The sequence below is a fragment of the Bubalus kerabau genome, chromosome 13 (genome assembly GCF_029407905.1).
Source record: "Bubalus kerabau isolate K-KA32 ecotype Philippines breed swamp buffalo chromosome 13, PCC_UOA_SB_1v2, whole genome shotgun sequence".
Lineage (NCBI taxonomy): Eukaryota > Metazoa > Chordata > Mammalia > Artiodactyla > Bovidae > Bubalus > Bubalus kerabau.
This window is the reverse complement of record NC_073636.1, coordinates 38,071,559-38,092,703: the sequence shown is the minus strand read 5'-3', so window position 1 is coordinate 38,092,703 and position 21,145 is coordinate 38,071,559. Positions and strand designations below refer to the sequence as shown.

The window sequence follows — 21,145 nt, the reverse complement described above, 5'->3', positions numbered from 1 at the left end:
CATGGCTCTGGGGCACTGATTCCCTGGCTTTTCTGCCTGTTGCACGTGAGGTCCTGTGCACCTCTGCAGCCAGAGGACACCCCCAACAGAGAGAGCATGCTTGGTGTGTATGGTGACCTATGGGGCTGTCCAGGGAGAGAGATACAGGGTAAAGGTTGGAAAACTTTTATTCTGCCAGATTATAGGCTGTTTGGGCTCTTTTGTATTAATAACTACTCAACTCTGCCATGTTAGCCTCAAAACAGCCACAGACAACACAAAAGCAAATATATGTGATGGGTTCCAATAAAACTGTATTTACAAATCAAGAATATTTACATTTATATACCAGGTTTGCTGATCCCTGCTGTAGGGCACACGCACCAACAAGGTCTCATACAAAATCCAACTTGCATCAGAAGATACTGCTTACCTGGCATTGCTGCTGGTTTTTTCCTTTTCTTTTTCATATTGGAAAATTCCACTGAAGTCTCTCCTTGACTTGAAGCTTTATTGTAAGAAAGAATCTCCAAGTAACCATTATGATCAAATTTATCCTAAAGTACTATATCCTGGACTTGTAGTTGGACCATTAGTGGTGAGTAAAGTCACCTCAAAACTTGTATGGCACTTGGCACATTGATGATGAAGAGCATCATTTAAGTACCACAGTTACTGCAAATGCTTGACTCTGATCCCTTGTGCTTGGATGAAAGCAAATAAATGCCACAGAGAAGCCATGCTGACCTATGTTTTACTCAAATAAATGGGGTTTTGAGTGGAGATGTATATTCTATCAGGAGATGCATCCTTAGTCAATAACTCACCTTCACCTGCATGCTAGCGTGCTTGTGACAGGGAGTTACCTGGCAGCTTATCTGTCACCTGTGGCCAGTTCCAGGACATAGGGTCAAAAGGGAAAAAGATAAGTTGCACTGTGGCGGATTCATTTTGATATTTGGCAAAACTAATACAATTTGTAAAGTTTAAAAATAAAATAAAATTAAAAAAAAAAAAGATAAGTTGCAGTCTCTGTCTTCCATCCAGCTTGGAGTAGCCCATGGCTGTCCTCTTGGGTGAACCAGGACATCTTTCAGGGCGCTATGACATGAGACCGCCATGCTGGGATGGTGAAGGTGGGGTGGCCTGAAGCCATCCAGGTGGGAACTGGTAACAGTTCACTTTAGAACTAAGGAATTCCCAGCCTCATTTGGCTGTTTGGGCATCTAAAACCCTGTGAGCTGAGATTTCTAATCACCGCATCCCATCCCAAACCGCCTAGGACTGAATATTAGAGTCGTCATCTCTGGGGCCGAGCGCATTTCTCCATCGTCAGTTTGTTTATTCTATCCCCAGATTGACAGTGCATGTCTTCTAAGTTCTAGAAGAAAAATGAAGTTGGCAGGCTGGCTTGGGAAATTTACTTCAGGTCAGATTTTTATTCCTGGCCCCTTATAAGCTCAAAACCAAATTCAACAGAGAGGTGCTTGAACCCAAGGAAAGGCCTCTTGGCAATGAAATGCCCAAGAGACTAGTGGACCAATTCAAGTAGGAGTTGATTAATTTATAAAGCGAAGAAGAAGCCTCTTTCCTAGACATCCAGGTGCAGGTCACCCTCTCTCCCGCTGCCAGTGTCCTTGGGAAGCCGAATAAGGTGTTGGGAGGCTGTGCATGGGCTTGGACTCACCGTTGGCAGGTGGAGGGGGTGGAGGGGTTTCCAAGAGCTCGCCTGGGGCGGGCCTCTCCATGCCCGGTCCTCAACTGACGTCAGCTCTTCAGAGGCTAGAATCCCCCTTGATACTGGCCTCTGTGTTCCCCTACACTGAGCACTCAGATACTGTCCCCAGCTTCCATCATGACTCTGCATTTCCTAAGCTCCCACGTGCTGCATGCCCACCATGCCCCCTGCCGCCCCTCTGCAACTCGGTCCTTCTTTGACAGAAGACCACATGGCAGCTACAATCAAATCACCTTCGCTGGCCCAAGACCCAGCCTGTGCTTGTGTTTACGGCAAACTCCCAGTGTTTTTCAATCCCCTTGTCCTCTCCTACAGCCAGTGTCTCTAATCTTGGCATCCTGAGTTCTAGAAATTTCTATCAAATTAGACTCTTGGCATCCAAAAACTTACTCTGGCTATGAGTTCACCAATCCTCCTAATGCACTTTTCTCTCTAAATAGGAAATGCTTGGCTGCGTTTCCTAAAGGTTTTGTAATGTGTGGTTCTCAGGTGATGCCAACCCATGAAGGCATCGCTCTCATGAAAACCGCTCTTCGTAATTTATAAGGGACGACAACAATGATGCATGGTAGTGAGTCTGTAAGAATTATCAGTTTTTTAAAAAATATTTTTTGATGTGACTATTTTTAAAGTCTTTACTGAATTTGTTACAATGTCACTTCTATTGTATGTTTTGGTTTTTTGGCCCTGAGTCATGTGGGGTCTTAGCTCTCCAACCAGGGGATCGAACCTTCAACCCCTGCACTGGAAGGTGAAGCCTTAACCACTGAACCACCAGGGTAGTCCCAGGAACAACCAGTTTTTAAATTTTATCTTTGGGAAATCATTCTTTGGACCTAAGTGTTGAAAAGCAGCATTCAGTCCGTCATAAGATCAGATTGGATCTTATGCCTTTCAGTATGTGTTTTCAGCCACAGGCTTTTTTAAGATTTTACTAGTTGGGTTTTGTAAGTAGTGGATCACAGGACAAAACTGAAAATTGTTTTTACAACAAATATGATAAATGTAAGATATTTGTATTTTTATGAATAACTCTCCAGATTTGCTAGAATGGTGTGTGGTCACATGGGTGGAGCCAGTTTGAGAGACTTTTCATGAACAGGTTGCCATGTAAATCAATATGTAAGAATATGTTTTAAGGGATTATCAAGTCCTCTCTGTGGTAGAGACCCCGGTGCTCACCGAGGATTCTACTAGTTATCCTGTTATCTCTTGGTTGCTTCCTGTGTAGCAGCGTCATTGACCAGGACTGGCGAGCACACACTATGTCAAATGACTTGTGTGTCTCCTTCGTACTGAACGCAGAAGAGGGTGTGAGTCTTCATGGGTTCTTTCTCTCGCCTACTGACCGTCACAGCCTTGTGCTGTTATGACAAACCTAAGGGTGAAGGTTGGAGCAGCCTGAATCTCTGAGCCACTGCATGGCAAATGGTCTTGGGGAGTTACCCAGATCCTCCATGAAATTTGTGTAAATGATAAACACACCTTTGTTGTGTGAAACCTCTGAGATCTGGGGGCTGTTTTACTACAGTAGAACTGGTCTAGCTTGGTGAATGTATTCTAGAAGAGCGTTCTGAAAGATCTTTGGCCATGACTCCAATAAGAAATGTATTACAAATACACTCAGACACACACACACACACACACACTTCTGGAAAAAAAAAAGTCAGGAAACAATTGTTGTCATTAATATGCATGATCTGTTGTTATGCTATCCTATTCTACTCCAAAATGCTGATTTTAACTTCCTAAATTTATATGACAACTGCCAATGTGGTATAACCTGAGTCTAAAAAATGCTGCTGTAGATCATAATTTGTGTATGATTTATTTGCTAATTTTAAATCTTTCATGCATATTTATGAAAGCAAGCTTTCTAGCTCTTTCTCTGGCAACTTTTAATTTTCTCTCCCAGAATGGATGGAAGTGTTTTTATGTAATACATATCACATCCCACATAATTTCTGGAAGGTAATGTTTTATTGTTGAATCTCCTAATTTACATCATGTATTTTTAAATTTACTTATAAAATGTTGTCACAGGGAATAACAATGTTAACGTGATTATTATTCACTTATTTTCTTTTTTTAAAATAAATGACTATAAATAACTATCTCTTGCATTAGAATCAGGATATCATAAAAACCTCACTAGCTGAACATATTTTAGTGTTAATACTGATGCAAAAAATGAAATAGAGACCAAATATTTTTAAATAGCACTATATATATTTTATGTACTGTATACTCATATCAAAACTTGCCATTTCTATTAAGAAGCTGATAAGTTACTCTCTAATTTCATAAATTACACCACAACTGTGAAAATATGGACAACTATTTTGTATCTGTGCTGCTATATAAGATACTTAAAGTTTATACAGAAAGGTGCAAAATTACAGAGGTGAAGTAATGGGAATTCATGAACATTTCACCTGAATTTCCACTGGCCTTTTTCTTCAGCCAGAATCATTTTGATATCCTCTGAATATGCTTTTAGAAATGAATGTGGTATCTGTTTCTTCAGTAAATACACATACACACATTTTAGGTATATGTGTGTATATACAGTTATACAAGTGTATATAAAGATATATACACATATATACACACGTGTATTAGTCTACATATGTATATATATTTATGTGTGCAGTTAAACATACATGCACACTTAATGTCCTTTGGTTTATTTTCAGACTGTTAATGAGAAATGAAATTTTGATGATTTCCATTTATTTTTGCTTTAAGTCTAAACTGGTTTAAAAAGACCTTTGCAACATGTAATAAATTTCTTTTAAAAATCATAAATATTATTACATCATAAAGCATTCTATAGAGAAGATCATATGGTGTTAGAGAAGGTAGAAATCCATGCCAACATGGGAGAAAAGAGAAAGAACATGGGTTTTCCAGGCTTTCCCACCTTCAAGGAAGGGCCCTCCTGCTCTGTGTTGCCAACTTAGAGATGAGGAACTCCTGGCTGCTCCCACGGAAAGGGAGAAATGTAGCCAGAAGGGGTGGATCAGTTCTTGGGAATCAAATCAAACCAACACATCAGTTCTGGGGGGTTGGGGGGGGCACTGGTGAGCTCTTCCTTGGGTAGGAGAACAAAGTGACAGCCTCTCGGAAAGCCTTTCTACTTGGTGATGAGATGCTGTCTCTGGGGGTGACTGGGGAAGGGGGCATGTTGCCTTTGGGTTGCAGATTAAAGCCCCTCCTGGACTGCTTGGCTGCCACAGCTGCAGCTGACTGTAGTGGTTTCTGTGCGAAGGGTTTCTGCCTCCTTCGGGTCTCAAGTTACGGGGAGATGAGCTGGCTTTTCCCCCTTCAGTGGGAAGGAGCTCCATCCAAATGGGGGTTCCTGTGAAGTGGCTGCCCACCTCTCCAAACCTGACCCCTTGCCTTCACACACCTCTTCCAGAACAGAGGCCATTTCCCCAACTCATCAACTGTAGAAGCTGTTTTCCTCCAATCGTGTGTGGAAAGCTCTAGAAAATGCTCACCTTCTCTCCCCTTCATCAGATTAAGAAGCCCCAGAGCAGCGACGGAAAGGGACATCCCTGTGCTAAGACCTACTAAGCTACTCTTTCCTAGATGTGCCTCCATCCTGCCTTCCTTTTTTTTTTTTTTTTGGCATAACTATGCGAGGAGCCCCAGAAAACGGGCTGGAGGAAGACTAGGCACACGGAGAGTGAAGGGGGCATCTCCCAGAGTTTACCATAACTCAGAGCAGAGGCAGAGGCTGATGAAGAGGCAGCCAGGCCTCTGAGGTCTCACGCCTATTACACTGGCGAGCCAGACAAGCTACAGTGCTGACCGTGGTGGTAAGATTTCCTGCGTTCATGCTTTTGGACTCTATCTTCCCCATCTGGTAACTAGGGGACTTTCGATTCGCGCCACCTTCATTTACATCCCTGGAAAATCTTGCTAAAAGTCAACACATCTTTCCCCAAAGGATTTACAGCATCTGGGCTTTAAAAGACTCAGAGCTCACCTCTCATAAACCTGGCTCCTCCTTTTACATAATGGGTCCTCCCTTGAGATCTTGAATAAAACGTCCTTGGAGTCCCCAGGGCTGGCTTATTTAAATGCTTTCTCTTCTCTTCTATGAAAGAAATGGAGGGGGAGAGCTGTCCTGGGTTGGTTGGCACGATATCACCTATCTGAAGGATAGAAATGAAGACCTTGAAGTCACAAACAGGACAGAGGTATGGGTGGGAGCATTGTATTTGGGGCACAGAATAGAAAAGGTTGCTTCCATGGGAATGAAAAGAATCACTGACAGTGAGCGAAGCTTCAGATCTAGACGTGGGCGTCGCTGGTGTAGGGGGAGGGTCACTGCTAGGTGCCTGGAGGGGGCGGCGGGGATGGGGGAGGGGGGCCAGGTGCTAGTCCTTGCCAAGGATGCTCTTCAGGCTTCTCTGCACGGCCTCGTCCAGCTCTTCCTCCAGCTCCTCCTTCTTGGACATGGCCAGCTTGGACTGGTAATCCCGCACCACCTGGTCAATGTAGGGGGCACTCTGCGTGCCGTGCAGCATCAGCGTCCACTCCTTCAGCACCCCCTTCTGGGGTGTGCTCCCCACGAAGCCCAGCTCCAGGGTCCAGGTGCCCCTGGCGTCCTCCCCCCAAGTATGGGTGGTCATGAAAGGCCACTTGTCGAAGCCCACCTTGGCATCATCGTCCCGGGGGCGCCGGCTCAGCAGGATGGACTTGGTGCCCATGGGGGATGTCATGTTGATGTTCAGGTCCCCTCTCCTGGTTGCGTTGACCGTGACAACCGCTTGGACATGCTCCAGGTAGCGGACGAAGTTTTCCTTCCCCTCGCATGCATCGGTCGTGAGCGTTAGCACCAGCTTGCCAGTGGTCGGAATTTTCCTGAGGGCAGAGTATCGAGGAGACACAGTGAGGGGTGGGGACACTATCCCAGGGTTTTTTGTTATTTTTAAAAGAAATTTTGGCTGCATCCTGGGGCATGTGGGACCTTAGTTCCCCCACCAAGGATTGAACCCACGCCCCCTGCATTGGAAGTTGGAGTCTTGATCACTGGACTGATTGGGGATTCCTAGGGGTTTTGAAGGCCCCTCTGGGGAGTGGGGAGAGCAGGGAGTCTGGGGTTAATTATTATACCAGCTGTGTGACCCTGAGAAAGTCACCTGCAGTCTCTGATCTGTTTGGATGTGGGATGCAGCCAATGCAGTTGATCCCCTTCCCACTTCTCCCAGGTCTCTGCTGGGTTCTCTTGCAGCCTAGGCCCCTGTGGACTCTGATGGCAAAATGTCAGGGATTTGATCCGGAAGGGAAAACCCTAACCAATGATTGACAGGAGGAGGTGAGTCAATACAGCCTGCTTTCCTCACTGCTGGTGGGGACAACTCAGTGTCCCCAGTGGGGTTGAGCCTAGTTGCCCAGGGCAGCGAGGTGCCAGTCAGTGCATCCTCAGTGTCTTCTCTACTGGGTTGTTCTCTTTCCCTGTCTACATCCCCTCCTCCTCACCTGTGTCTCCTGAGATCATCTCAAAGAAAACCAAAACCAAAACAACTGTCAGCACCTAAGTCCCACCAGGGCAACTGAGAGTGAGACGGGAGCTCAGAACTCTTTCTTTTACAGCACTAAGTACTTTGATAAAGAGAAATTATTGCTAAAGTGATTGCTATGACTAGCATAACAATGTGACTGCAGCTCAGAAGTGACTGGTCACGGCCACACCTGACCGGTATGCAGTTGAGCATACCCTCCACTCTCTATTGAGCTGCTTCTGCTATTCAGGTCAAGTGTTAACGTTGATTTCCAAATTCACTTAAAATTCAGAGTTTGTCATGACCTTCAGGGGTTTCCCTGGTGGCTCAGATAATAAAGAATCTGCCTGCAATGCGGGAGACCCGGGTTCAATCCCTGGGTGGGAAAGATCTTTTGGAAAAGGGAATGGCAACCTACTCCAGCATTCTTGTCTGGAGAATCCCCATGGACAGAGGAACCTGGTGGGCTACAGTCCATGGGGTTGCAAACAGTCCAACACCACTGAGCAACTAACATTTTGCTCAAGAAGCTGAGTGGGCAGGGGAGGGTGGGGGCTGAGCCAGACAGGATGCTCGGGGAACACGCTGTTGGGGGCGGGGGGTGGTGGGCCAGGCTGCCTCTGCTCACTGACTTGGATGGTCCAGCGCAGGTGCCTCACAGCCAGTTCTATTTTTCCCTTTTATTTCAGTCAAGCATCCTTCATGGATTCTCCTGATAAAGTCTCTTTAGAAAATTGCTTTTCGAGTTGACCGCTTCTCTGGGAAGATGAGCGCTGAGGAGACTCATAAACCCTACAGTCGCCACTCAGCGGCTCCCAGCCCGTTTCCACGCAGCCCGGCATAGACTTGGCCGCTGCCGGGGGGTCATGGAGCCCTGCGGCTGGCCCCAGAGAAGCTTGATTCCTGACAGTGAGGGCTGCTTCTGCCAGAGGCCCAGCTGGCCTGGGTGCTGCCCCTGGAACCTCGCTGCCCAGCCTGAGTTCTTCCAGCATGGCATCTGCCCCAGACCTTGCTCATCAGCACCTGAGATCAAGTTCAGGTGTGGGTGGGGGGGGAGGTGAGGGGGCAGAGGGACCCAGGAGACCAGAGCCCTTCCAACAAGGCCTGACCTCCCCCACCCCAAATTTCCCTGGCTGGTGTGACCGCCCTATAGCCTATCACCACTGTTTAGATGCCTTCCTTGTGCCCAGGTGAAGCTGGCTGAATAGTCATTCATTCCACAAATATTGATCCCATGACTGCTAAATTCCAGGTGCTGTTCTAGGCCCTGAGGACACACCAGCAAATGGGACAGGCTAGGCTCCTGTCCTCGGGAAACCCAACTGAGTTCATGCTGAAAGTGCTCTCAAGGGAGGGGATATACACATATAGTTATGACTGACTTGGGGCTTCCCTGGTGGCTCAGATGGTAAAGAACCTGCCTGCAGTGCAGGAAATGTGGGTTTGATTCTTTGGTGAAGGGAAGGGCAACCCACTCCAGTATTCTTGCCTGGAGAATCCCCACGGACAGAGGAGCCTGGCGGCCTATAGTCCATGGGGTCTCAAAGAGTCTGACATGACTGAGCGACTAACACTTTCACTTTTCATGACTGACTTGCCTTGTTGTATGGCAGAAACCCACACAACATTGTACAGGATATATTCTCCAATTAAATAAATTTTATAAAAAAGAGCTCTCAAGTTTCCTTTCATTAAAATAATGCTTCTGAGACCACCCACAAAATTCAGTCTTCTGGACCTTATCCAAAATCTCAGAAATCAGAACCTCTGAGGAGTAGGGCCTTGAGAGATGTATTTTACCACACAAACCAACACATTTCTATATACTTTCTTTTTCTATTATTTGGGCACACTGTGTGGCTTGTGGGATCTTAGTTCTCCAACCAGGGATCAAAACTGGGTTCCCTGCAGCAGAAGCACCAAGTTCTAACCACTGGATGACCAGAGAAGTCCCTTTTTTTTTTCCCTAAGAAATTTCTATATATTTTAAAGTTTAAAATTGCTGTCATAGTATATGTGTACATGTGTATTTTGCTGAGAATAAAACTGTCTCAACAGATCACTTGGGAAAGGTAAATTCTTGATGAATTTGTATAAAACCCTGTAAGAAACATATAGGCAAGAACATCTATATATATAGTGAGATGAATTTAACCTGAACAGCTGAAACATAATAAAAGACTTTTCCAGATTAAAAAAAATATATAATGCTGCTAACACTGGGTAAGCTCCCAGCTGGTTGTGAGTCTCTGGGATGGTCACACTTTAGGGCCTCAGATTCCTTAACTAACATGAGGGCATCAGATGGCCTATTTCCAGTGTTGCCTCTGGCTCCAAATTCCAGAAAGTATCTGAATTAGGACAGAGTGCTCAGTGCACTTGGACCTGGGAGGGAGACCATCATTCATCCTGGCATACGCTCTCCATTTCCCACCCCCCTCCCCCGAAAAGCATAGAGCATGAGGATCAACAGAAACCCAGTCTTCCTGTCCGGGACCATCGTGGAGAACAAGGTCTGATGTCAACACAAACCATGACTAAGTGGCGCCCCAGTGCTCATTCTCCTCAATACTGCGGTTGTACCACCTTTCTGCTAATTGGGAAAGTAAGCCAAGACGCAGCTGACTACATCCTGCTCTCGTCACACTGCCCACGGCCCCCACCTGCTGTGGCCCAGAGCCTACAAAGGCACAGATGCTGAAGGGCTTCCCCTTAGCAAAGTCCCTCTTTGTAAATCTCTCCCTCTTGGCAATAAGGAATGGAAGTTCCAGGCCCTAGGACTCTGGAGACTGGATACTCTGAAACTGCCCAATGCTACAGCTCTGCCTGGAAGCTGGCTGTCCCTGAATCAAACCCAGTGCATCTCGGGAGGACAGAAGAGGGCATCTGATATGGTCGCCAGCATGGTGGCAGCGTCTCTAGGGTATTTTCCACGAGTAATGGCAGAGTTTGCTGCCCCAACTTACTCTGGGTTCTGCACGGAGCCACCCACGCAGTGGAACCTCTCGGGCACTGTCTTCCAGTCCTTGGCCATCTTCACCATGGCACCTGCGTCTAGGACTCCGTAGCCAAAGAGGTGATTAAACTCCAGGCCGACCCCATTCCTCCGCCACTGATGGACCTCGTCGTGAAGCTGGTTCCGCTTGGAGGTGAGCACAGTCAGATGCTGCATGTCTCTCCAGGTCAGACCCAGGCTGTGGACCAGAGGCAGGGAATTCAAGGACAAGGGCATGGGACAGGGGTGAAGAGAAGGAAAAAGAGACACAATGACTAAGATAGCACGTAGACCTCCAGTAAGATTTTGGAACATCTATGAACCCCCAAGTCAAGGGAGGATTATCCATGCATTATTTATAATATAGGTATAGCTGTACATCAATTAAAAGTCTTGCCTTTCCTAATTAAATATATTTCAAATGCAAAAGTGGACACACACTGGGATGGCTAAAATGAAAAAGTACCAAGTGCTGACAAAGATGAGGGACAACTGAGTATTTTGCAGATGAGAGCATAAATTATTGCAAATACTTTGGAAAACAATTTGACTCTATCTTTTAATGTTGCCCACATGCTTAAGCTGTGGCCCAGAAGTTCCATCTCTAGGTGTGTAGCCAACAGAAACGTGTGTATATATTCACCAGACATACATGTACTGGAAATGTCCATAAGCCCAAACTATGAAGCCCCCAAATACCCATCCACAGTAAAGTGAATAAGCCAAATGAGACGTATTTATTGGACATGGAACACTGCACTGCAGTGAGAATGAACTATAGCTACTCAGAATAACGGGGATGAAGAGAATGCTGACCCAAAGAAGTCAGACACAGAGGAGAACTATACGATTACAGTCACTTAAAGAAGAGAAACAGGCACAACGAATGTGTGCTGTCGGAAGTCAGGTTAATGGTGGGTCTTGCACAGGTGGTGTTTGGAAGGGACACAAGGGGCTTCTGGGTGCTAGCTGAGCTTTGTTTTTGGACCTGAGTGTTGGCTACTTGCAAGCATTCCATTTGGGAACATGGGCTGCCAGTTCTTCAAGAGCAGAGACAACAGCCACAATATCTGTCTCCCCAAGGCCTAGGATGGCCCTCCTCGGCACACTCGTCATTCAGCAAATAAACAAGTTGGCTTGCAGAAGTGTCTTTGGAAATTAGTGTCTACTATTACTCACTGTCTGTGTTTTGCAAAATGTCAGCCATGACCCATTTGTGGGCCAGAAGGTAGACTGACTGCATGGGCTGTGTATCTGGGTTGTGCAGTAAAATCATTTGTGGGACATTTAAGACCAAACCGCTCCAGCCACATCTTAGACTAAGTGAATCAGAATTTCTGGGAGGGGGACCCAGGCTTGGGAAATTGTTAACACTTCTTGGGTCATTCCAGGAGACAGCTGAGGTTGAGAACAAGGTTCTTTATAAATGAAGCTGTCACGAGTGGAAGAGAACAAAAGAGAATGACAGTGTCACTGTAATATGGGGAAAGTGTGTGTGTGTGTGTGTGTGTGTTATGTGTTGGGTTGGAATGCAAAATGTATTTCTCACTAAGAGTCATGGTCAACAATGTTGGGAAAACCTTGTACTACAGTTCTCCTCAGAATCAAATGATTCAAAGAACATCACTCATTTGATAAAATCTCATCATGGGCAGGTTTCACTGGTTCAAAGCTTTGAATCAGAGTCAGAAGACACTTGTGATTCATACACTCTTGAAATGTAGACTTTCAGGTTTTAAGGAGAAAGTTTCAAGGAAAGTCAATGCTTATTTGAGAAATTTAAGAACATATTTATTTTGGACATATGGTCCCCTGGACACGTGGACTAGGTGAACAACGTGAAATTTCCTGACGTTGATTGTGGCTGAAAGCTCAGTGGTTTGGTGGAACAGGATTCTGAATTCATTTAACCCAAAAGTGTTGATAAACCCAAAAAGTGTTGATAACCCAAACGTGTTGATAAACCGCTAACTTCGGGGTAAGCAGAGGGCTGGCTGGCAGGTGGAGTAGCTCTCACCTTTGCAAGGGGTTCTGCCACAATAATGTGCTATGCTTCCTGAGGGACCCCATTAGACCTTTCTGCATGGATTTACTCTCATGGGGCACATGAGAAAGAATGTGTTAGAACAAGGATGTTCTCATTTCTAAACTAAATCAGAGCAAGGCCCATACTCCAGTGTCAGAATTTGTGACACCGGTTGAACAACCATTTGCTTATGCCTGAAAAGTAACACTGAGTCCCTCCTATTTTTACATTCTGAGCAACTTCTGAATTGACAGAAGATGTGCATATATGCTAAGTTGCTTCAGTCGTGTCTGACTCTTCGTGACCCCAGGCTCCTCTCCATGGGATTCTCCAGGCAAGAATACTGGAGTGGGTTGCCATGCCCTTCTCCAGGGGATCTTCCCAACCCAGGGATCAAACTCACGTCTCTTATGTTTCCTGCATTGGCAGGCGGGTTCTTTATCACTAGCACCACCTGGAAGGCCTGACAGAAGACAGCGTGTTAGTGTTAGTAGTTTAGTTGTGTCCAACTCTTTGGGACCCCATGGACTGTAGCTTGCCAGGCTCCTCTGTCCATGGAATTCTCCAGGCAAGAATACTGGAATGGACTGGTATTCCCTTCTTCAGGGGCATCTTCCTGACCCAGGGATCAAACCTGGGTCTCCTGCATTGCAGGCAGATTATTTACTGTCTGAGCCACCAGGGAAGCCCCATTGTGTAAAACAGGGATCTCACAACCTGCTTCAAGCTTTAATCCTACTACGGCAGCTCAAGGGTTGTAGCTGACACCTATTAACTAATACAAAATAAACGTACAGAATATCTGCAGTATGGAAGTCACTGTGTTCAGTGTTATAGGCAAGGAATAGGTCACGCTTTTAAATAGTTTATATAAGAGTTGGAAAAGTAAGACAGACCTACGGAAAAGCACTGGCACAGTGAAGTGATTCTATGAGCATCTATTGAGTGTGTATCATGTCCAGGCTCTGCACTAGTTATGAGCAGGCTGTGGAAAGGTCTCAGAGCTATAGTCTGGGGGGCGGACAGACAGACAGCTCAATATTTAAAGAGGGGGGAGCTGAGCTCCCTCCCTGTCATGCCGAGGGAGCCAACAATGGGGTCCCGGAGTTATCCCAAGGAGAGCATCTCACAGAATGTGGACCAGCTCTGGAACCATGTGGGAACCTGTGACAAACATGGATTCCTGGTCTCAACCTCAGGTCTCCGGCATCGGACCTCCTGGAGGCTGCGGGCCTGAGGATGCACACTTAGGACAGTGTCCAGGTGATGCTTCTGTGCACGGGGTTTGAGAACATGGGTCTGAGATGGTGGTTCACAGCCTCAGCTGCATGTGTGGACAGCATGAACACAACGATGACGTCAGACAGGACCCAGAATTGTTGCTTCCATGGACCTGTCCATACATCTGCCAAAGGCTTGAAGGATCCAGAGGTGGCAAGCATTACTCAGGTGACAAACTTTAAAAAGCACAGGAGGTCAGGAGCCCTGAGTTTCAGGGAGGGAGAGCCAGGGACTGAGGCAGGAGAGAACCACATGTTAGAACATCAGAACTTTATCTGAGGAACAGATATGAAGGCAGAGGCGCTTGAGCTGATCTTCAGAAACATCACCCAGAGAAGGAATTAAGATGTGTGGGACCGGAAGGAAGTAATATTTAACAGCAGTATGGAGGAATCTCTCAGACATAATGTTGAACCAAAATGCTCATACTGATACTTAGGTGATTGTCTGTTTCCTGATTTGGGTGCTGCTTACGTGGATGTGTAAGGCTTCCCTGGTGGCTCAGATGGTAAAGAATCCACCTGCAATGCAGGAGATAGGGTTTGATCCCTGGGTAGAGAAGACTCCCTGGAGAAGGAAATGGCTACCCACTCCAGTGTTCTTGCCTGGAGAATCCCGTGGACAGAGGAGCCTGGTGGGCTACAGTCCATTGGGTCTCAAAGAGTCGGACACGTCTGAGTGACTAACACCAATACTACATGGATGTGTTAACTTTATAAGAAGTCTTTGAGCTTTCCCTAACATGTGTGCACTTGTCTCTGTGTCTATTATACTTTGATGGGGCTTACATGACAAAATCATTCCTTGGAAGGTCACTTTCGGAAACACTGCTCTAGCCCAGAATGTGGGCTGCTTTACTATGGATGGTTCTCCTGGGCCATAAGTTTGCCTCTTTATGATCCCCTCAGAACCCCACAGTAAGTCTGGAGTCATGGAGAGAACCCCACATATGGGAAGATAGCTGTGTGTGTGTGTGCTAAGTCACTTCAGTTTTGTCCAACTCTTTGCAACCCTGTAGACTGCAGCCCTCGACTCCTCTATCCAAGGGATTCTCCAGGCAAGAATACTGGATTGGGTTGCCGTTTCCTTCTCCAGGGGATCTTCCTGACCCCGGGATCGAAACTGCATCTCTTACATCTCCTGCATTGGCAGGCGGGTTCTTTACCAATAGTGCCACCTAACCCCCACTAGAGATATCCTGCAAAACTAATATTGGACTCCCTGGGAAATGTGAGCAATGATCTCTGGGGAATCAAGAAGGTATTTTCAAGCATTTGGCAGAAAAGCATTTTATGAGATTAAACAACAAGGTGATGACTGGTCAGGACAGAGGACTGGGTTCCCTTTGTCCCCTGGAGCCACAGAGATGGTCCTTCTCCCTCTTTCATGGTCCTGATGGGCAGATGTTTTAGACAGGATAATTTGTTTACTGCATTCAGGTTGTTTTGGAAAAGCTTTCCCGTTGGCCCTCCAAGTGGGAAACAGCCCTGACTGCTGCCACATATGTCCCCAAGGACTCCCACAAGCCTCGTCTGAACACAAAGAGAGGTGAGCTGCAGGAAGTGTTCACAAAGAGAGCCTTCTGGCCTCCTTCCTCTGGGCTCTCTCCCGGGGCTATTTCATGCTGATCAGAGGTTTTAACTCCTGGCTTTGTTGTTGTTCAATTGCTCAGCAGTTTCTGACTCTTTGCAACTCCATGGACTGCAGCACGTCAAGCTTCCCTATCCTTCACCATCACTGGGAGTTTGCTCAAACTCTTGTCCATTGAGTCTGTGATTCCATCCAACCATCTCATTCTCTGGTGACCCCTTCTCCTCCTGCCCTCAATCTTTTCCAGCATCAGGATATTTTTCAATGAGTCAGCTCTTCATATCAGGTGGCCAAAGTATTGGAGCTTCAGCTTCATCCTTCCAATGAATATTGGAGCCCTTTTGCCCACTGAAAAGTCTTGGGCTTTACCACCCCAGGAAGGGCTTATGCAGCCCACTCCCTTGCCTTGATTTGGAATAAACTCTGAGGCAAGATTTACATTCCAGAACTCCTGGAGTCAGGCTGAGGCGAGAACCTTTGGAAAAGCATCCTTGCTCAGATCCTTTTCCATCTCTAACCTACTTCCTCTCTTTCCCAGTGGTCTCTGCTGGGAGCCCATTCTTAATGAATCGCACCAAACTCTAATCTCAGGGTTTCCAACCCAGGTGGCTGGTGTTCTGAGAAATCTGAGAACTAGCTTCCAAGATGGGTTTGAACCACCTACTACCTGGTATCGTTTTCCCCCCGTTTATGGCAAGAGAGTGCTCAGTTGATGACCACTGCTCCAAAATGAAGTATGCCTAAGCAGTGACTGCATTCTTTTCTGTAAGGAAAGCTGCAAGCGTGGTAAAGAATGGGGAATAATTGTTGCAGAGCCCACAAATCTGTTGAAAGTTCCAGAAGCCTGCTCAAGCACTTTGATGGATCTAGATGTCACTTTGTTGGCATATAGGATTCCTAGGTAGCTCAGTGGTAAAGAACTCTCCTGCCAATGCAGGAGACATAAGAGACGTGGGTTTGATCCCTAGGTTGGGAAGATCCCCTGGAGGAGGAGGGCATGGCAACCCACTCCAGTATTCCTGCCTGGAGAATCCCATGGACAGAGGAGACTAGTAGGCTAAGCTGTTGGCATATATGCCTGAGCAAGTGACTTTTTTGCTTGTCAGAATCCAGGGAGACTTTAAGGTGAGTTCTTTCCTCTTTGATTTAAGGGGAGACAAGAAACTCCTTATTCCCTGTTCTCTGTGAGACTCTGTGGCAGGACCAGCCTCCCTCTGCTTGTCTGCTCCCAATCAGAGTGAGCGAGACCAACTCAGACTTTAGAACCTGACAGGCCCTGAGAAGAGTTTCATTTTTAGGAAATGCACATAATATGTAAGGTTTTTTTGTCTTGGTACTTAATAGGAAGAGAGTGTCCATTTCTTCTTTCTTAAATTTTCCACCTGAGTTTTGTTAACGGAATCAAAGTTTGGCTTGGCCCAAAGACAGAAGTCATCCCCAATTTGGGGCCCAATTTGTAAAAGGAGGATAAGGATGCCTTTTTCTGCTTGAAGGCATAGGGGTTGGACTAGATAATCTTTTGAAGTCCTTTCCTATTCTAGGAATCAGCTCTTACCTCCTTTGCAAGTCAGAAAATGCACTGAATCGCTGGAGAGTCAAGCAGGGCTGCCTGAAGATTGACGCTAGAAGCTCTGGTTGCCTAGCAACAGCCGACAGGGATGGGAACTCAACTTCCCTTCCCCAGGAGCCAGAATCCAACTTCTTACAAGTTTCTGGTTCTGTGTTCTCGGATAATTCCTTGCACAGTGGGCATGTGCACTTACACCACATGGATGTTGCCTGAAGCCACAAATCATTGCTCAAACCAAAGGCCAGTCTCTGGTTTGCACCAAGACAGGGGAGCAGGTGGGCAGGGACCTCTGCTGGTGCTCAGATTCAAGGTGGGTCCAGCAGCAGTTATGTGTGGCTTCTCCGTGGGATGGTGAGAACAGAGAGGGTGGGGGTCTCTCACCGGTAGCTGGAAGGTAGTAGCAAAGCCCATTTCTTGGACTACATTGTGTGACTTTGCCCACATTGTCTCAGTATTAAAGTGAGTTCACCATATAAGTTAACAAATTTGGAGCGAGAGCATCTTGTTTCCATGACATGTTCTGAAAACCTTGCTAGATAACCAGCTTGGCAATGATCTTTCATTTACCTGATTGGGAGTATTATTAGAGTGAAACAGCCATGAAATCCACAGATGAAAGAAAATATCTCTGTGACCCCATGTGTGATTGGGTGTTGGACTCTTGTGCTCTCTAGGGATGTAGTTTTGTGGGATGTGTGTGTGTGTGTGTGTGTGTGTGTGTGTGTGTGTATCATTAGCAACACCCAGCAGAGTTCATTGGCCCTGACTTTTTTACTGACTCTCCCATCCACTTTTGCCTCCATGGACACTGGAGGTGTTGGGTTGGGAGACTTGTGTTAGTTCACCCTGAAGAGTTGGCCCTTGGTCCCAAGCTGGAAACATACTTAGCCTCTAAAGCCAGTGCGAACACTCCGGCTGCTTCGGGAGCAGCCGCGGATGTCCCAGAATGCCTCAGGGTGCAGTTGCCATATAAATCTGTGGTTGCCTGGAGGGGAAGAGAGTGAGGAATGAGTAAAGAAGTCCCATTGCTTTAAACTCAAAACAACACAGAGCAGAAGATCTTCTGTTTCTTTTACTTAAAGTCTGCCTTGTTCTGAAGATGATTTAGATGGAGGCAAGAATAAGCTTAGCACTCATGTATTTATTTTGTCAGACATTTTTATCTGAGCTTCCTAGTAGCCTATGCAAAAAGGGAAACACAATCAGTTATAGTTACAGTGTCCATAAGATACAAGCAAGTCAACTGTTTAGAGAGTCAACCTTGCAGCTATTCTAATAAAGAGATATTTATTTTCTGGACCCTAAAAGGAAACATTATAGGTGAAAAGTGACAAGCCAATACCACCACCATACTCAATGCAATGGTGGTGTTTGTTAAAATGAGATTGGCTCAGAAAGCTCAGGGCTACTTCATCAACAAATTATTTTCCCTTCAGGAAAAAAGGGTGGCATTCCTAAAGAGGAAAAATGAAACAAGTTCAGCTAAAGTTTGCCTAGAGGGACAGCCATTAAAGAGAAAATGTTAGGTTCTCTACATCTAAAATCCACCAAGAGATTCTGGAACACAGTGAACAAGACAACTGCTACATCAGTGATTACCCCAAGTGGGGAGGTTGATCAGCTGAGTTTTAAAGGATTTTACAGAGAAAATCCTCATCTTCAATGTTTGTGAGAGACAGGGTTTTCATTAAGATTGTTTATAAACCATGAGACTACTCATTTATCTTGTTTGTCTGTAGGCTCCTTGAGTGGGTCTATTATTTTGGGGGACAAAGCATCAGGGCAGTTTAAAGTCATCTCCTGGGGAAAGTGACTATATTCAAAGAGAATTCAGTGCTCCTCCCAAGCTGGAGTAGCGTCACAGACAGGGGTTGAGGACAGAGTGATACCACTGGAAGGCCCTTGGGGCAGGGAGGGGAGCTTCTGGGGGGTGTTTGGGAGAAGGCTTACAAGCAGAACAAGACTGGGGCCACCCTTGCTCGTCCCTTTCTGCCCATACAGCTCAGAAGATGAGAAAATGAAGCCTCTTTCCACTTGGGAGGAGCTGACACATTTTCCATCCTCCCCAAGACTAAGGGGAGCTGAGCGGACTCATGGGAGAAATTAGGGGGGTTCATGGGGGAGCCAGGCTAAGGTCTGGGTCTCCTGCAGGGAAGGGACTTCTGCCAGCTCACGTGAGAGCTGGTCGGGTGGAGCCCAGGTAGGACCTTGGGACTGAAGGGCTAGCTGGTACTGATGACTGCATTCTTGTTCCTGCCTTTTTCCCAACCCTGGAGGAGGTGGTGACCAGGCAGAATGTAGCCCAGCCCGACTACTGAGTCACCCACTAAATTCCTAGCTTGGAGGACTGAGAAAAGGCTGTATGCCTAGCGGACTTGGAAAATTCACTGTTAAACCTAGGTGCCCAGGAAGGAAGAGTTGCTCAGAAGAGTGCAATAAATGTCTATGATTCTTAACCTTTTGGTTTTCTCAACTGAGGACCCGGTTTAAAATATTATGAAACACACTACTCTTCCTTTGCAAAAACACACATGTGCCCACTTTGGGGGAGGTCTAGGGACCGGGAAAAGTCCATCCGTGGATGCCATTTCTAAATTACACTAATAAATGGATATGTTCTTGGCTCAGATGGGGTGCAGGTGTGATGCTCCAGTTCTTAATATTAGTTACCTTATAAGCAACATGCTGGGGCAATATCTTGGTAAACTAGAGTTCATCATTATTTGTAAGCCTGAACAATAAACCGGAAAATCTATGGACCATGAGTGGGAAGGAGGTCATGGCGCTCTTGTTTTTCGTGAGGCCTCGACCTTGATAACAAAGCATCACCAGCCCAGAAGAGGGGTGCACCTCCCCTCGGAACAGGGGCTGACTCTTTGAAGGCGGGCCCTCCTTCCATGACGTCACCGTGTCTGCGTATGACGTCACTAATGTCCTCGCGCACCCCCGGCCCTCACTCACCACGCCAGCCTCGGGGTTCCGCTTGCGCCCATTACTGAAGGTGGAGGCCAGCGTGGAGGAGCAGCTCTCGTCGTAGAGCGCGGTCCTGCCGTCGTTGATGGCCGAGTTGATGGAGATGGTCCACATGCTCGATGCGTAGCCGTCGCAGTTGCAGTCGTCGTAGCTGCCGCCGTCGCCGGAGGCCCACACGTAGATGCTGCCTTTGCCCCCGCGGCCCTGGGGGTGGGGGACAGAGAGGGATGTGCGGGCTGCAGCGCGGTCAGCCTGACCTCTTAAGCAGTTGAACCCAAGGACTGGCTTGGTTTCTATCTGTCCTTGAAAACCACTGTCCTTCTGAACAGGCACCCTGAGAATTTTTCTTTGCAGGAAGGATTCAATATAAAGTCATCTCAATTTACATTTAATCTGGGAATAACAAGGTGGGAAGGACTGGAAGAATCTCCTTAAAACTGACAAATGGACTGCTTTTTAAACATTGATAATCCTCATGGTAAAAAGTCAAAGTATATGGAAAGGAAAATGAAAAAAACAAATCCCTCTGCATGTAATTCTTACATATTCTTTCAGGCATTATTCAGCAAAAATGCAAATGTACCTGTAAATTTATACTTAGCTATGTAAGATGTAAAAGATATTTATATATAGCTTCCATTTTATAGGTATTATGTATATTTTATATAAGTTTACATATATATATGGATATTGTGAGTATTAAATACACACTTACAGATTTTATATATATATGTATATGATACCGATCTCTGGGTTGGGAAGATCCCCTGGAGGGCATGGCAACCCACTCCAGTATTCTTGCCTGGAGAATCCCATGGACAGAGGAGCCTGTAAGGGCTACAGTCCATAGGGTGGCAAAGAGTCAGACAGTCTTAGCAACTGAGCACGCACACACGCCAGAGGAAAGGAGATGTCTGAATTACCTCCAAGGTCTCCTGCCTCCTGACAATGAGAAGTGACATTTTGATTGCTTCTAACAGGACTTGGAGTTAATTAGCCTGTGACTGGCTGAGTCGATACATCAACAAAGACTGATTTAGCCACTAGCTGAGAAGTGTCCTCAGTGTCTTGGTAAATCTGTGCTGGAAAACTCCATCCAAGCAGGCAACTGCCCGCAGAAACCAAGACACAGAAGGAACCGTAGCATCCTTACAACTGAGAGGGTGCGAGAGGGTGCAGCCCTCTCAAGCAGACTCAGATTTGGGCTCAGTGTCAAGGATGCTGCCCTTGGAAAGTGAAACAGACATGAATCAGCATCAGTGAGTGAGGCTACCCACTGGGGAAACTTCCCCTGAACCAGCCCACAGGTGGGCTGCTAGTGAGACAGGAAACCTTTGCTAAAAGGAAACCAATGCTAAAAGCATTCTCACCTTGATGTAGGGAGACTGATTGTGACTCTAACCTGTCAGGTTTCTCTATGTTCATGACCCCTTTATATTATTTGTAGCCCTGCCCACCAAGAGGAGGGGCCTGTTTC

At 46.4% G+C, this 21,145-nt stretch overlaps 1 protein-coding gene across 2 annotated transcripts in view; it reads right to left on the bottom strand.

Annotated features, from left to right (window-relative positions):
* Nucleotides 1–6,105: 6,105 nt before the first annotated feature.
* The window catches only part of PCSK2 (proprotein convertase subtilisin/kexin type 2), a 241,550-nt gene continuing 226,510 nt past the window's right edge, over nucleotides 6,106–21,145 (bottom strand). For both annotated transcript variants that reach the window (XM_055544038.1, XM_055544039.1), the window contains 4 exons: nucleotides 19,657–19,872; nucleotides 17,580–17,680; nucleotides 10,200–10,427; nucleotides 6,106–6,592 (listed from right to left, as the gene is read on the bottom strand). In XM_055544038.1, the coding sequence (XP_055400013.1) occupies nucleotides 6,106–6,592; nucleotides 10,200–10,427; nucleotides 17,580–17,680; nucleotides 19,657–19,872 (1,032 nt within the window). The remainder of the gene's footprint in view (nucleotides 6,593–10,199; nucleotides 10,428–17,579; nucleotides 17,681–19,656; nucleotides 19,873–21,145) is intronic.